Consider the following 14564-nt stretch of genomic DNA (forward strand, 5'->3'; position numbering starts at 1 on the left):
GAGAGAGAGAGATCAGTTGCCTCCCACACACACCCCGACTGGGGATCGAACCCACAACCTTCTGGTGCAAGGGATGGTGCTCCAACCGAGCCCCTGGCCAGGGCTCCACTAGTTTTCACTGTGCAGTTGCCCCGGTTCTGGAGTGATGGGGAGAAACAAACTGAGGTCCCGTTGATGAGAGACTGTTAGGTGTCTCTTTTCCCTTCCTCGTGGTTCTTGTCACACGCAGGCTTTGACCAGAGTGACGTCACGCGTGTCTCCTGCGTGATGCGAACACCGTGGCCCTCCTGTGTGTGTAGGATCTCTGTGAGTCGGGAAGTGGCCAGGGCAGAGCGCCCCTTCGGTGTCCTGTCTGTGCCTTGACAGCATGTGGCCCGGGTGGCAGGAGATGTGGGCAGAGGAGTGCACAGACACTGTGCACTCTTCGGGAATTCCCTGCTCGTCCGTGGCTGCCGTCCCCGCCTTCAGCTCTCGGTCCCACCGGTGCCTGCGCCACCTGCCCCAGCGCCCTTTTCATAACCTTTTAGTTTCACTCGAAGACATTATCATTTCCGCTAAGGGAGAAAAAAGAGAAGTGGCTTTGGGGCTTTCCCGCGAGTCACACACAGGAGCCTCCTGCGCAGGCCGAGGGTCTGGGTTTCTGAGAGAGGGGCTTCCCCCGCCTCACCATTCCTCCCCTGCCCAGAGCACCCGGAGCGCCCAGCTGACAAGTCACCCCCGTGACTCGTGACAGCGTTGGTGGCGGCCAGACCCAAGTCCCCATTGTGAATCTGAAACTGTCCATGTGGCGGCCGGTCCCCAGCCGCGTGCCAGCCCTCAGCGTTCGTGGGTCTGAGGCTCCTTTTTAAGCAAAACATCATGTGTTTGCCTCTCATGTCAGCTCTGGGCCTTGTGCATAAAAGGATGAGTCGGAACGCCTTGAACCACGAACTCGGAGAATTAGCTGCTGTAGCAAAAGTCTGACCCTGCAAACTCCTTTTCCCAAGGCTGTTGGTCACCGGGAAACGCTGTCATCATCCACCTGCCAGAACTGAGCTGGGGGCGGGAGTGTGGCCCTGCTGCTCGGGGGGCCAACTGTGGGAGCGCCAGCGGGAGCCATGGCCATGAGGACGTGGCACCTGCTGGCGGCGCTCACGTGTCTCCCTGTGCTTGCAGGCTGGTGGCCGTGGCCCTCCTGTACCTGGAACAGGAGGACGCCTTCTGGTGCCTGGTCACCATCGTGGAGGTCTTCATGCCTCGGGACTATTACACAAAGACGCTTCTGGGATCCCAGGTACGGCTGCAAACACGGTGCTTCCCTGGCCAGTTGGGGAAGGAGAGCAGGAAGGCAGCCCAAGCGCAGCCTGTGGGCAAGGCTTCCTGGGCGCGGGCTCAGCCTGGACTGGCCCCAGTGAGGCCCAGGAGGCGGGGCTGTGGGGACAGGCTGCTGTCCGCCAGGGAGAGCTCGCCCTGGCCCAGGTCCCAGTGTGAACTGCCATTCCCGGTCACAGCTCCGTACTGCCCCCCAGCACACGGCCGGGCAGCGTCTGCTGAGTGCTGCAGTCCTTCCTGTCCTGGCCCCTGGGCTGCGTCCTGTCAGCTGCCTGGCTGCTCGGCTGCAGTCGCCAGGGTGACCGTGGGCCAGGGGGAAGTCCCTCTGTGGTTAGCGGCCCCAGGCTGAGTTTGCTTTCCAGTTGCAGCTCTGCCTCCGTGAGGGGCCCGGCCGAGGGCCTCACGCTCAGCCCCCAGACACGCACCCCCTGCCTCAGTTTCCCCATCTGTAAGAGTGTCTGAGGGTGGATTCTGGTGGTAATGCTGAAGACGTCGCCAGAACTCAGTGCCATTATTGTTAATGTTGTTACAGGCCAAGGGGAGGCCTGGTTTAAGTGCAGATCTGAGAGCAAACTGCCTCCCGTTGTGCTGCAAACACCCCGGTGAACTCTGAGGAGACGCCCCTCCCCCCACTGTGAAAGTGGCGGGAATAGAAGGAGCATTTTTGCATATTCCCCATTGTCCTTTTTCCCTTAATGCCGACACATTTCAGTGTAGGGGGCAGGTTGGCAGGCTCCCTGGCAGCCCAGGCGACCTCCTGCGTCCCCGCAGGCGGGTACCCGTCCAGGCCCATCAGCCGAAGGCTGCATCACATCCGACTGCCCCCATCCGATGGGCACTGCACCGCGCCTCCTAAATGGGTGGCCTTGGTGCTCTGCCGAACGAGCTGTGCTTGCAAATCCCTGCCAGACGCCTGCCCCCAGGACCCAGCGCCCAGCCCTCCCCTCCTTCATGGTTCAGACATTTCCTGTCCGGTCCCTCTGTTGAGCCCAGCTGGAGGCCGGGACCTTGCCAGGCGCCGAGGCCGCAGAGGTGAATGAGACAGCCATTCCTCACCCTCCCCAGCCCTCAGCCAAATTCCCGGCAGCCTCTCCATCTGCCGCAGGACCCGTGGGGGAGAGAAGGCAGGGCCAGCTCCCCAGCCCCCTCCTGGTGGGCGTCCTCGGCCCCACACTCCCAGCAGCAGGAGCCCCATGGCCCTTACGTGGTCTTGCCAGCGTACAGCCCCTTGCAGGCAGCCCCGGTCCAGCCACCTGTCTCTCCACTGCCAGGCGGGAGGCGCGTACAGATACATAGTGCTCACCTGAATGTCGAGGACGGAATGACCCCCGCCTCTGCCCTCTGCCCCCCGCCCAGGTGGACCAGCGGGTGTTCCGAGACCTCATGAGCGAGAAGCTGCCGCGGCTGCACGCACACCTGGAGCAGCACAAGGTGGACTACACCCTCATCACCTTCAACTGGTTCCTGGTGGTCTTCGTGGACAGCGTCGTCAGTGATGTCCTCTTCAAAATATGGGACTCCTTCCTGTACGAGGGACCAAAGGTGGGTGAGCTAACGGCAACTGTGTCTGTGGCGGCAGAGTGGCCGGCTCCTGGGAACGTGGGAAGGGTGCCCCGGGCCAGAGCCAGCCCAGCAGGGGCGCCGCTGGAGAGGGGCTGGGGTCTGCGGCAGTCACTGGCTTGTCATCAGAAGCATGTAGTGCCCTAGCGCTGCATGCATGGGCTTCACTGGGGGGCTTCACTGGCTTATGGGCTGAGCCGCCCCCGATGACTGGGTGCTGGGGCCGCCCCGTTGAGGAGAACGCCGGGGGCCAGCGGTCAGCACACAGGGCTGGGGGCAAACTCGGACCACTGCGGAGCCTCATGGCCACGGGCCTCCCACGCTGTCTGTTGTCTGCTTTTTAAAACTCAGTTTTTAAGGAAGTAGATGATAAACTGTAATTATATAACAGAGCATACGAAGTAGAAAGGAGAGCTTAGTGCTAAAGGCGTGTGGTAGAGGGGTTCTCTCCACCCCCCGTCTCCTGGTCTCTTTTCTCGGTGTATTACATGTCCCTCTTTAGGTCTTTTATGTGTCTCAAATGCAGACTTTTAAAAAGATTTTATTTATTTATTTTTACAGAGAGGGGAAGGGAGGGAGAAAGAGAGGGCGAGAAACATCCGTGTGTGGTTGCCTCTCGCACGCCCCCTACTGAGGACCTGGCCCACAACCCAGGCCTGTGCCCTGACTGGGAATTGAACTGGCAACCCATTAGTTCGCAGGCCCATGCTCAAACCACTGAGGCACACCAGCCAGGGCTAAAACACAGGCTTTTTAAAGAAACTATCTTTGAGATAGTTCCATACCAGGGCATATGGGTCTGGCTATTTTTAAGTTTTGACTCTGCGTAGAATCTCCTTGTACAGATGAACCAGGAATACACGTAACGGCCCTGATGAAGTCTTTTCCACACGTGCACCCGTGGGCCTGGGAGTGTACGTGTGGGGTCCAGGGTGGGCTGGTCTGCGTCCTCACAGGAAATGCCAAGTCTCCCTGCGAAGGGCCTCGCCGACAAGCGGTCCACCAGCAGAGTGAGCGCGTGTGCCCCCACGGCGGCCCACACAGCACCACTCAAACACCGCAGGCGCTTCTCCCCAAGCTGGTTGGACTTGCAGAGCGACCACGAGCCCAGTCCTTCTGGCCTCAGGCGCAGCGGCCCCAAAACAAATCAGTAAAAAAAACGTGTATAGTTTTACTCACCAGTCGGTCTTCACAGCTACTTTCACGTCGAGGTAAGAGCGGTGTGGAGGTGCGGAGCGGTCACAGTCTCGCCCCTGACCATGGCTGGGATCTTATGTGAAAGCAGGTTCCGGCTCCCCGAACACATACATACGTTCTTGCCCGAGGGGCCTGGCGCGTGCGGGAGGGTCCCACCCAGGCTCCGCCCCAGCAGGATGCGTCCTTTGGGCTGCAAATGGCCCCGTCCACTGCCCTGTGGAAAGGGCCCCTGGCCGCTGGGGCGCTGCTCTGCAGTCAGCCCCCGTCCCTCCCGCAGGTCATTTTCCGATTTGCCCTCGCGCTTTTCAAGTACAAAGAAGAGGAGATCCTGAAACTGCAAGACCCCATGTCCATGTTCAAGTACCTGCGCTACTTCACGCGCACGGTCCTCGATGCCCGGTGAGTCCCGGTGCGGGCCCCTGGGGACCACGGCTCGGTTGGGCTGCGGTTAGTGTCCGTGTGGCACCACCGGGGCTCCGTGCTGCTTCCTCAGAGTGTGTGTGTCCCTGCAGGGTAGATGTGCGGGCGGCTGTTGGGGTGGAGCTGGACCAGCTGCTCTGGGAGGCGGGGGTTGCACATGAGGGGTGGTGGTCTGGAGCCAGCTGCCCCAGATGAGGGGAAAGCGGGGACAGATGGAAGAGAGTGGGAGACCCCTGCCGCTCTGGCCAGGCAGCTCAGTGCTCGCAAATCCTTTCGCCCGCCTGCCCCAGCCTCACAGTTGCTGCCCGCTTGGGCCGCCCTTTGGGCCATGTGCGCCCTGTTCGGTCCCAGTGGTGGCCGCGTTGTTCCTGGACCGTCGCCGAGGCCCAGGTCCGCAGGGCCCTGTCCTGACCTCCTGCTGCTGCCCGGGAGTTGAGGACAGTGCCTCTTGGACCACGAGGCGGCACCTCCTTTGTAGCATCTTTCACTCGGGAATTAGGTTTTGAAGGTGCTTCTGGGCTTATTGACACATCCGCGCCCGTGGTCTCAGTTCTAGAAGACAGAGGAGCCCTCTGAGACTGCATTTGCCGGTGAAAGCTGGATTCTGCATCCTGGGTGGCCCAGGACTGCCTGTTACTCTCCCGTGGGGTCGGGATGGCAGGTGCATTGGGTGAACTTGGCCGTAGCGGTTCACTGGTGTGAACGTTTTGGTTCCAGAAACCCACCATGCTCTGCCGGCGGGCTGTCTGGTGCAGCTCTCTGCTGCTCCGGGTGGGGGCCGATGGGGCCGGGACGTGCCACCTGGCCACCTGCAGGCCAGCTGTTCCTTTGGCACCACCTGTTGAGGGCTCAGGGCCAGCATCCCCAGGCATTGGCTTCAGGAACTCACGGTCACTGGGTCAGGAGTTCCCCAGGGCATCAACGCGTCAGGCCGGCTGCAGAGCGTCTCCGAGGGTGGTTAGGGCTTCGGGTGCCCCCCGCACCACCCCTCACCCCGCACTGGGCCCCCGTGTGTTCAGCTGCAAGCACACAGATTCTGCAGTTCAGGCTTTGGTGCTGCACCCACGTCAGGCCTCCCAGGGTCTGGGTCCCGTCCCCACTCCCCCAGGCCTCCCGTGTGAACATCACCTGAGCCCTGCTGACGCTCTGTCCCGTGTCCCCCCCAGGAAGCTGATCGGCATCTCCTTTGGGGACCTGAACCCCTTCCCGCTGCGTCAAATCCGCAACCGGCGCGCCTACCACCTGGAGAAGGTGCGGCTGGAGCTGACGGAGCTGGAAGCCATCCGGGAGGACTTCCTGCGCGAGCGGGACACCAGCCCTGACAAAGGCGCACTGGTTAGTGACGAAGAGGAGGACACCTGAGTGGCCCACCCCGCAGCCAAGGGGTAGCCTGCAGATATGTCTCCATTGTGCATGCCCAGAACGTAACCGCCGTGGTCTCCGGAAGTCTGCTGGGCAGCCGTCCAGAGCTTCTGCTCCTCAGCTGGCGGGCCGGCTCACGGTGGTGTACAGCCGTCTTCCTGCCGTGCCTTTGGTCCCAGGGACCCGGTGGCCACTCACAAAAGCCTGTTTACAGCACCGGGCAGTCGTGGGGGTCCGAGCCCTTACGAAGCCCCAGGTGGGCCGCCTCCCGTGCTGCGTCCCCTCCCCACGGGCTGCTGGTATCGTCGGGGCAGCCAGGCTGCAGAGGGCGCCTAGGCCAGAGTGTGGTTGCCTCCTGGTCGGTGCGAGGGAAGCAACTTCCTAGGAAAAGCAAGCACACTGCTGTTCAAAACCAGCCTGTAGAAGTCGCCCCAGCCTGCTGGTGGCCTCACACAGCTGCCTGGCCCCCGACACCACATGAGGTCCTGTGGGAAGCTCTCTGTCCAAGCCACGACTCACGGGACCATCTCCAGCACAGACAAGACGGGGTTCCAGGGGGGCTGGCTCAGCATCCTGCCAGCCAGGCCCGCCTGGGCGGCCTTGGTCACGGGGCACGCAGGGGTGCAGCTGCTGATCGAGCGGCATCGGTGTCTCCCTGCACAGCAGCCAGCATGCCCGCTGTGTCCGCCCCCTGCCTGGGGCCCCGTGCTGGTCTGGGAGGTGCCTCTGCTTGGGGCTGCAGCCTTGGGGACCCCCCTTCCCCGGGCCCACCATGTGGTCACCCCAGGGGTCCTGAGACCCAAGTACCACCTTTCTGAAGCCCCAGTCTTTGCATAAAGAACACGGTTCTGCTCCATCCTTCTGCGGACCACCGCTGCTGCGTGCGTCATCATTCAAATAGGAAAGAAGCCGTTTTGAATGGAGCCCCTTACACGACCCAGAAGAAAATGGAAATCACCTTTGGTTGGCAGACATCGCACACACTCGGGCTGAGAGTCGAACCCCATGCCGTGCGGAGACGGTCAGCCTCGCAGCCGCCGCAGTGCATGGGACGGAGCTCAGCCTCTGTCTTCAGTCAGGTTGCCTCGTTGGATTTTTCGCTGTGTGGAGAGAGCTGGTCTCTGTATTTAGCCAAAAATAACGCCTGTGTCTCTTGCCAGGTATCGGCAATGGGATTTCCATCCTCGAGGTCTCTGAGAGCAGGTGCCTGAGCTCCAGCTTCTGCAGGAAGTTACCTCACCAGTCAGGTCCTGGGAGGAGGGTGGGCAGCAGCCTTGCTACTCGATGCCCCTCCCTGTCCCTGGGACCTGGGGCTGCTGGAGACCCCCGCTCCCACCTCCCACGTGACTGTCAGCCTGGGGGTGCCATGGATGTGAGGTGCAGCTTCCCTCAGACTTCAGTTCCCAAGTTCATTTCCCCTGGAACTCCCCGTCCTGGGGCGGAAGTACTGCCTTTAGGAATAGGCTTGTTTTGCCCCTTTTCCCCTGAAAAGATGCACCTTCAAAGCACCTAAAGTGACCTCGGGGCCCACATGTGGCTGAAGCCTGAGGTTCTGGCCCTTCCGCCAGTGGCAGCAGCGACAGCACAGTGGCCGGGCGCCGGGCGTGAGAGCAGAGCGTGTGGATGGGAGGGCTGAGAGCCGCTTGGCAGCCTGCTCTGGGGGGCAGGCGTCCAGGGCTGCAGACGGGGCTGGCCCAGGTCCACACAGGGACCCAATGGTGCCAACTCTTCCCTCCAGAGCTACAGGTCCAGTCCCACTGTCTGTGCCCCCGCTGCCTCCGGGGGCGGCTGGGACCAGGCCAGGCCGTCCCCCGGGGGCGCCTGCCATGGCTGCCAGGAGCCCCCACATCGAGGTGCCACCTTTATGTTGCTGGGCTGTCTTTTTTATGGGTCAAACATCTGTGGATACTTTTTGTATATTTCACTACAGTTTATATTTTTATAGCCTATTTTTATCAAGGTTTTTTGAGTTCATATGCCTGTATTTTGTGTAACAAGTTCTGTGTGCAAGGCCCCCTCGTGCATATTTATGTGACCCTGAACCTCCCGAGTGGCTCTACTCACTGGGCCACTACGGACCTTTGTCCCCGCGCAGCGCCCTCCTCACCCCAGGTCACGACCTAGGGTCCCGCTGACGGCTGTCCCACAGCAGCCATGACCGTGGTCCCCAGGGAGACTGGTTTCGACTACATTATATCGACATGGGGAGTGTCCCAGGCCAACAGCCACTCTGGGTTCTGTTTGACAGAGTTTTCGTCGCCCCAACACCCTGCTCTCCCACATGGCGGCTGGGCTTGTGGGCAGGCGGCCGGGAGTCGGGCTATGGCGCTGCCTGCTCACTCCTGCTTTTATGTCACACCAGCTTCTGTGCTTACCTTCCAGTAAACAGTGACTGCCCTGTTAAAAGGTTAAATAAACTAATTTGTATGACATTCCGACATGATGCACAGTTGCAGTCATTTGGGGACAGGGCCAGGGTGGCCATCAGCAGGGGCAGCCCTGGGAGGCCCTGCCAGCCACGCTGAGCTGCAGGTGGGGGTGGCACCCAGGATGGGGGCATCTGCAGGGGCCTAGGCCTCTGCTGGGAGCCGGAGCAGACCCCAGCCACGAGGACAGGTGGCCCTCCCACCACCTGTGACCTGCCCTGCCCATGTCTAGTGAAGAAACACAGGAGAGTGACTGATACCAAAGTTGTTTCCACGGTGTGGGGGAGGGGGCTCCAGGGAGGATTCGCAGATGCTCCAAGCCAGCGAGGACCAGGACAGGAGGGAGCAAGTCCGCGGGTTCCTGAGCTCACCTGGCACTACAGCACGGGCAGGGGCCGAGCTGGGGCTAACACCCCTGGGCTCTTTGTGGGCTCAGAGCCCCCAAGCCAAGGCCCTGCTGCCTGCCTCTTGTGAGAGGCCAGGGACAGTGGGCAGCTGTGGAAGCCATTGCTGGGAGCAGGTCCCTGGGGTCTCCTTGGGCCAGGCGGGTGTCCTCTGACACAGACAGCGAGAAAACTTGGACACGAGGTGTGGATTATGGCAGGACACGGACAGATAGGTACATTCTTGGTATTCTCAGATTAGGAGCAACTGAGTCTATTTCACTCTTGGGATTCCAGAACCTTCAGAAGAAACAGAGGTCAGGCTCCCCAGAGCCAGCCGCACTGCCAGGTCCTTCGGAAAAAAGCCATTCCACACTCTCTGTTCAGAGCTGAGTAATGAAATCCTGGGGAAAAAACAGCAAGTGCAAAGACGCAGGGCTGTAGGAGATGCGGTCTTTCTACAGAAAAGCCAACCCCATAAATTACAAGTGTCCAAGACCCCTGGATATCCATTTAAAGCCCTTAGCAAAGGCATTTGTCCACTTTCCAACTCACCATCTTTACAAAAGCAGGTAAATAGTGCCACCTCGTGGGAAAATGTGGTATTGCAGTTGGCACACCAAGGGAAATGTGCCGTTTGTCTTCGGGTCACGGGCTAGACGTGTCCTGCTTCCTTCTCAAACCTAACAGAACCTGCAGAGGTAACTGAGTTCAGTCTTCCCTCGGCCGGCTGCATCGTGCGGCCCTCCAGGAATGAGCCATTCCAGAGACACCAAAGAAATAGCCACATAAAGAGCATTAATGGGGAGGAAATGCTAAGTACAAAGGGCAGAACTGATGCAGCTAGGCTAGATTTCAAGACCTTCACACCCGTAAACTACCCACTACTTCCATAGACCCCTGCAAAGCCATCAATGCCTGTAGCAAAGTCGACAAGCGTTTAGGTTATTTTTTTCCCACGGTCGTTCTTTTGGAAAAGTACGTAAATGCCGCGCCTTGTGGACACGGTTGGTATTGCCGCCGGCAGGATAGGGACAAAAGAGACAGTTACGGTGAAACCTCCATTCTCATCGTGAACAATTGGGTTCTGCAACCAAGTTGTTCACAGAAAAAAATGTCCCAGTTATCGAACGAAACTTCGGATTTCTCCCCGACAGCCCTTTCCTGCTGATATCTGGGGGAAATGATTCGGTTTTCAAACGAAGCTCTTCTCGAACAGCCTTGCAGGACGAGATCAGTTCAAGAACCGAGGTTTCTGGCCCGGAGGTTCCCAGCCCGGAGGTTCCCGGGCCAGAGGAGGGGCGGGCCGGGAACCTTTCCAGACCCTCAGGCACAGGGTCTGGAAATAACAGGCTCAGGGACCCCCGGCGGCAACGGAGTCTTCTGGCTCCACAGCTGCAGGAGGCGCCTCCAGAGCCCAGAGCCCGGCAACCCCACAGCTGCCTGGGGCTGTGCCTCAGCTCTTCTTGGCCCTATACTTGAGTATTTAGTGTAACTCGTTATTTATTTATGGGTTGGTTTTTTGGGTTGTTTTGGGGTTTTTTTTGAGAAACAGAGAAATCTCTATTTGATTTCCCACTTATTGATGCATTCATTAGTTGATTCCTGTATGTGCCCTGCCTGGGGATCAAACTCACGACCTTGGTGTATCTGCACTATGCGCCAACTAACCGAGCAGCTGTGAGTCTTTTAGTTTAAATGTGCAAGTTGAACTTAGTGGGTGATCGGCAGCCCTCCATGTGTAATGTGCCAGGGCAACTACACGGGCCGTAATCAGGATGTGCCTAAAAGTTTCAAATGTCTTCGTTTTTTAAATAATCATAGTTGTTTAGGCCAGGTGGAGTTTTTTTCTCATTTAAGCTGGTAGAAGTAGCAGGGTGTAGAGAAGGTGAATGGGAAAGATAGAAGGCTTCGTTGTGCTAAGTGTGAACCATCTTCTATGAGTTATATTAATTTAATCATTGATATTTTACAAAAGAAAATACCTTTTCTACAACCCTAAATGTGGGCAGGTCTTAGAATCACCTATGGATGTTCTTAAAAGTTGTTTGTGAAATCAGTTTTCTCTCTTCGATGTTCTCAGGAGTCGTGGGGTAAAGGCATTTCTGGCTCGCGGCAGATAAGATAGTGCTTGTTAACTATTTGTCAGCTGTCAGCGGTCCTAAGCAAACTGCATGCTCAGCCTGGCTTCATGCTCCACTGTCAATACGCCCCACGGTGCCGAAGGAACACACTTCTTTGTGGTCAGAAGCTGCGCTGGAGGAGTTTCAGATTAAGAAGGAACAAATAATTTTAAGTTCTAATTACTTACCTAGAACATCCAAGATGTATGAAAATAATTCTTCACCCCTATTTTCTCTCTGGGATTGCGTACATCATTAGCAGTACTTCTTTTTAGAAACATAGTGAAAGAACAACAAATTAGTGGGGGTTGACTTTTAAATTGAATGGAATGGGCTGCGTAGGTTAGTGTTGGATTTCAAACATACCTAAGTACTTTCGATTGTTGATAGGCTTCGCAATGTTGTCTTACTGTCCTTTAAAGCAGCTGTAAACTTTGTACCAATTTCCAAGTGGAGCTCATGCATGGAATTGAAGCTTTTCATTAGGAAATAACAACAACAACAATAACAAAGATAACAACAGCAGACTATTTTCTGAAGATTTGCGAAAACCAATCCAGATTCCCAGCAAAGTCGGCCAAGACTTTTAAAAAAGTAAGTTAATGCTGCCTCCCTGTGGACATACTTGGTATTGCAGGACGCAAAACAGGAAACCAATAGGATAGTTGTGGCTCAGATCAGGGGCCCGGTGTGCCCAGCTTCCCTCTCAAACCTAACGGAGCCTGCAGAGGTAACTGAGTTCAGTCTTCCCTGGGCCGGTTGCATCGCCAGGCCCTCCAGGAATGAGCCACTCTAGAGACGGCCTTAAGGAAAGAACTCTATACAGAGCATTACGGGGAAGGCAGTAGTAAATATTGGGTTGGCCGAATGTTCGTTTGTTTTTTTCCATGAGGTGGCTCTAGTCGGGCTTAGTTGTCTGCAACTTCGTCTGAAGCCATTTTGTTACGTTGTAGTGTACAGCTCTCCTATCAGCGTGCGTTAAAAAAACTTACCGAAATCGGTAAATTTTTGTGTAGCCATTTTAATATTGAAGGTGGAAGAAAATAGGCCGTATTTTCGGCATATTAGGCTGCATTATTTCAATAAAGGTAAAAATGCTACTGAAACGCAAAAGAAAAATAAAGATTTGTGCCGTGCGAGGAAAAGGTGCTGTGCAACTGATGGAACGTGTACAAAGTGATTCGTGTAGTTTCAGGCTGGGGCCTTTTCACTGGATGATGCTCCGTGATTGGATAGATCGGTTGAAGGTGGTAGAGATCAAACTGAGACACTAATTGAGAACAATCAATGTCATACCCAGCGGGAGACAGCTGACACACTCAAAATACCCAACTCAATAAAGTTGTGGGTGAAAATGAAAAATATTTTATGGAAAAAACCCACACGAGCTTTTTTGGCCACCCCAATACGAAGGGCCTAAGCAGATGTAGCTGAGCTAGTTTTCAAGGCCCTCCTGCCCATTAATCACCCACAAGTTTCCTAGACCCCTGGAAAGGCTGCAAGACCCGTGGCAAAATTGATAACAGTATTGTTCTTTTTCCCACAGATGATGTTTTTGAAAAGTAGCCCAATTGTGCCACCTCGTGGACACTTGTGGTATTGCTTCCAGCGGGTCCGGGACAAGTGAGACCCTTGACTATTGCGGTTCTTGACGAAGTTTTTCACGGAAAAAAATGTCTCGGTTGTGAAACAAACCTTTGGTTTTTGATCCGACAACTCTTTCATGCTGATACCTAATGGGAAAATTTTTTGGTTTTCAAACAAATCGGTTCTCGAAGAGCCTTGCAGAACGAATTAAGTCAAGAACCGAGGTTCCAGTCTATTGTCAGATGAGCAGTTAGGTCTGTCCTGCTTCCGTTGTAGACGTGCCAGGACCTGGAAACTGAGGCCGGCCGTCCCCGTGCCCGCCTCATCGCCTGGTCCTCGGACACTGAGCTCTTCCGGAGCCGAGACGCAGGGAACGGCGATTGAAGAGGACTCAGGGTGAGGCCGCAGCAAGGACAAAGGCCCGGAGCAGGAGGCTGTTTTTGCAGAGCCACACTAAAAACATAACAGACTGCTTTCGAAAGCAAGCCTCGAGGAAACCAATTAAGATTCTTAACAAATTTGGCCGCTCCCCTCCACCCCCCCGCCCAGGGTATATTTTTTAGAAAGTAAGTAAATGCTGCCTCCTTGTGGACACTATTGGTATTGCGGGCTACAAAAGAAAGAAAAGGGACAGTGGTCTGGAGCGCAGATGAGAAAGCAGCTGTGTGAAGCTTTCCTCTCAGACTTAACAGAACCCGCAGAATTAACTGAAGTCGATCTTCCCTGAGCCAAGTGCATTGCGAGGTCCTCTGGCAGTACGCGGGTTCCGAGGGGCTCGGGGTCAGCGTCCCCAGCCATTGGCTCCAGGTCACTGGATCAGGAATTCCCAGGGGCATCAATGTGCCAGGAGGCCTGCAGAGGGTCTCCTGGGGTGGTTAGGACCACAGGTGCCCCCCTCCTATCCCGCACTGGGCCCCAGTGTGCTCAGCTCCAAACACACGGATTCTGCATCTGAGGGTTTGGTGCCACAAATCGCGGGCAGGAATTCTGGGTCAGGTGTCCAGGGGACGTCCGGTTAGACAGGACCCACCCGCGTCTGCATGGGGAACGCTGGGGCCCTTCACGACACAGGGCGCTCGCTCTGCTCTGGATAGGCATCCAGGCTGCGCAGGTCCCTGCTCCACCTCAGTCACCAGCCTCCTACTGAAGGTGTCGGTGAGGAGTGTGAATATAATCAAGTGCTTTCTGTAGCCAAGATGGGGCCGCACACCCTTCCTCCTTGTATGGTGGGGGGAGGGGGGCCTGTGACTAACAGCTGAGGGCCACAGGCTGGTCAGGTGGCCGTGGTCCCCTGAGCAGAGCTGCAGGCAGGACCTGGTGAGCCCACACTGAGGGCTGTGTGCAGGCCTCTCCTCCTGCCTCACATGCTCTAGAAGGCACTCTGGGAACTCGGCATTTCAAGTGCCTTTCTGACCTTTCACCTCCCCGCAGGATGACCCTGCTGGTGGGAGTTAGGCCTCCTGCAGGCCAGGGGTTGAAGTAGAAGAGGTGTGTTCTGATTTATGTGCCTCTCCCGTCCCCTGGGGACGTGTCTGTTCTGTCACAGCCCTTCTGGGGGTTTCTCTGTTTATCGGCGCCTTCGTCCCTGCAGAATGGGGGGGGGGCTGAGGGCGGGTCACCGTGATTGGACAGTGACGTGTGCACTGTGCACTGTGCCCTGGCCCGCGGGTGCTGTGACAGCCATAAAGGGCACATGCTCCAGAGACTGGCTGGACGCTTCCGCTGCAGGTGGGTCTGTGACCAGGTGGGCTCAGGCGTCCCCTCGAGCCTCCAGCAGCTCAGAGTCCGCCCCACGGCGACGGTGGCTGCGGCTGGGGCAGAGGACCGAGGCCTGACTGCTGAGCCAGTGCCGGATGCGACCAGCCCCCAGGCACGAGGACAGACACCCTCCTCCCACCGTCTGCGACCTGCCCTGCCTGAGTCACGGGTTGTTTGCCTCTTTCGGGAGGACAGCTCAGGCCTGGCGGCCCCTGGGGACACCAGCCCCCACTCCCCATCGTGGAAAACACAGGAGAGTGATTAAGAGCAGAGTTGTTTTCAGTGTGGGGGAGGGGAATCCGGGGAGGATTCGCAGACAGTCCGAGCAGGCGAGGACCTGGTGAGCCTGTGTCCTGCCTGGATGGGAGGCACCACAGCAGCAGCAGGGACCGAACTGGGGCTGCCACCCCCGGCTCTTCGTGGGTTCTGACCCCCCA

At 57.2% G+C, this 14564-nt stretch overlaps 1 protein-coding gene across 3 annotated transcripts in view; it reads left to right on the forward strand.

Annotated features, from left to right (window-relative positions):
- TBC1D2B (TBC1 domain family member 2B) overlaps positions 1–8288 on the forward strand; it is a 34915-nt gene extending 26627 nt beyond the window's left edge. For all 3 annotated transcript variants that reach the window (XM_024561991.4, XM_053913029.2, XM_053913030.2), the window contains exons 10-13: positions 1156–1273; positions 2668–2853; positions 4346–4467; positions 5655–8288. In XM_024561991.4, coding sequence (XP_024417759.3) covers positions 1156–1273; positions 2668–2853; positions 4346–4467; positions 5655–5850 — 622 coding nt within the window. In that variant the 3' untranslated portion in view covers positions 5851–8288. The remainder of the gene's footprint in view (positions 1–1155; positions 1274–2667; positions 2854–4345; positions 4468–5654) is intronic.
- The last annotated feature ends 6276 nt before the right edge of the window (positions 8289–14564 follow it).

The sequence above is a fragment of the Desmodus rotundus genome, chromosome 10 (assembly GCF_022682495.2).
Source record: "Desmodus rotundus isolate HL8 chromosome 10, HLdesRot8A.1, whole genome shotgun sequence".
NCBI lineage: Eukaryota > Metazoa > Chordata > Mammalia > Chiroptera > Phyllostomidae > Desmodus > Desmodus rotundus.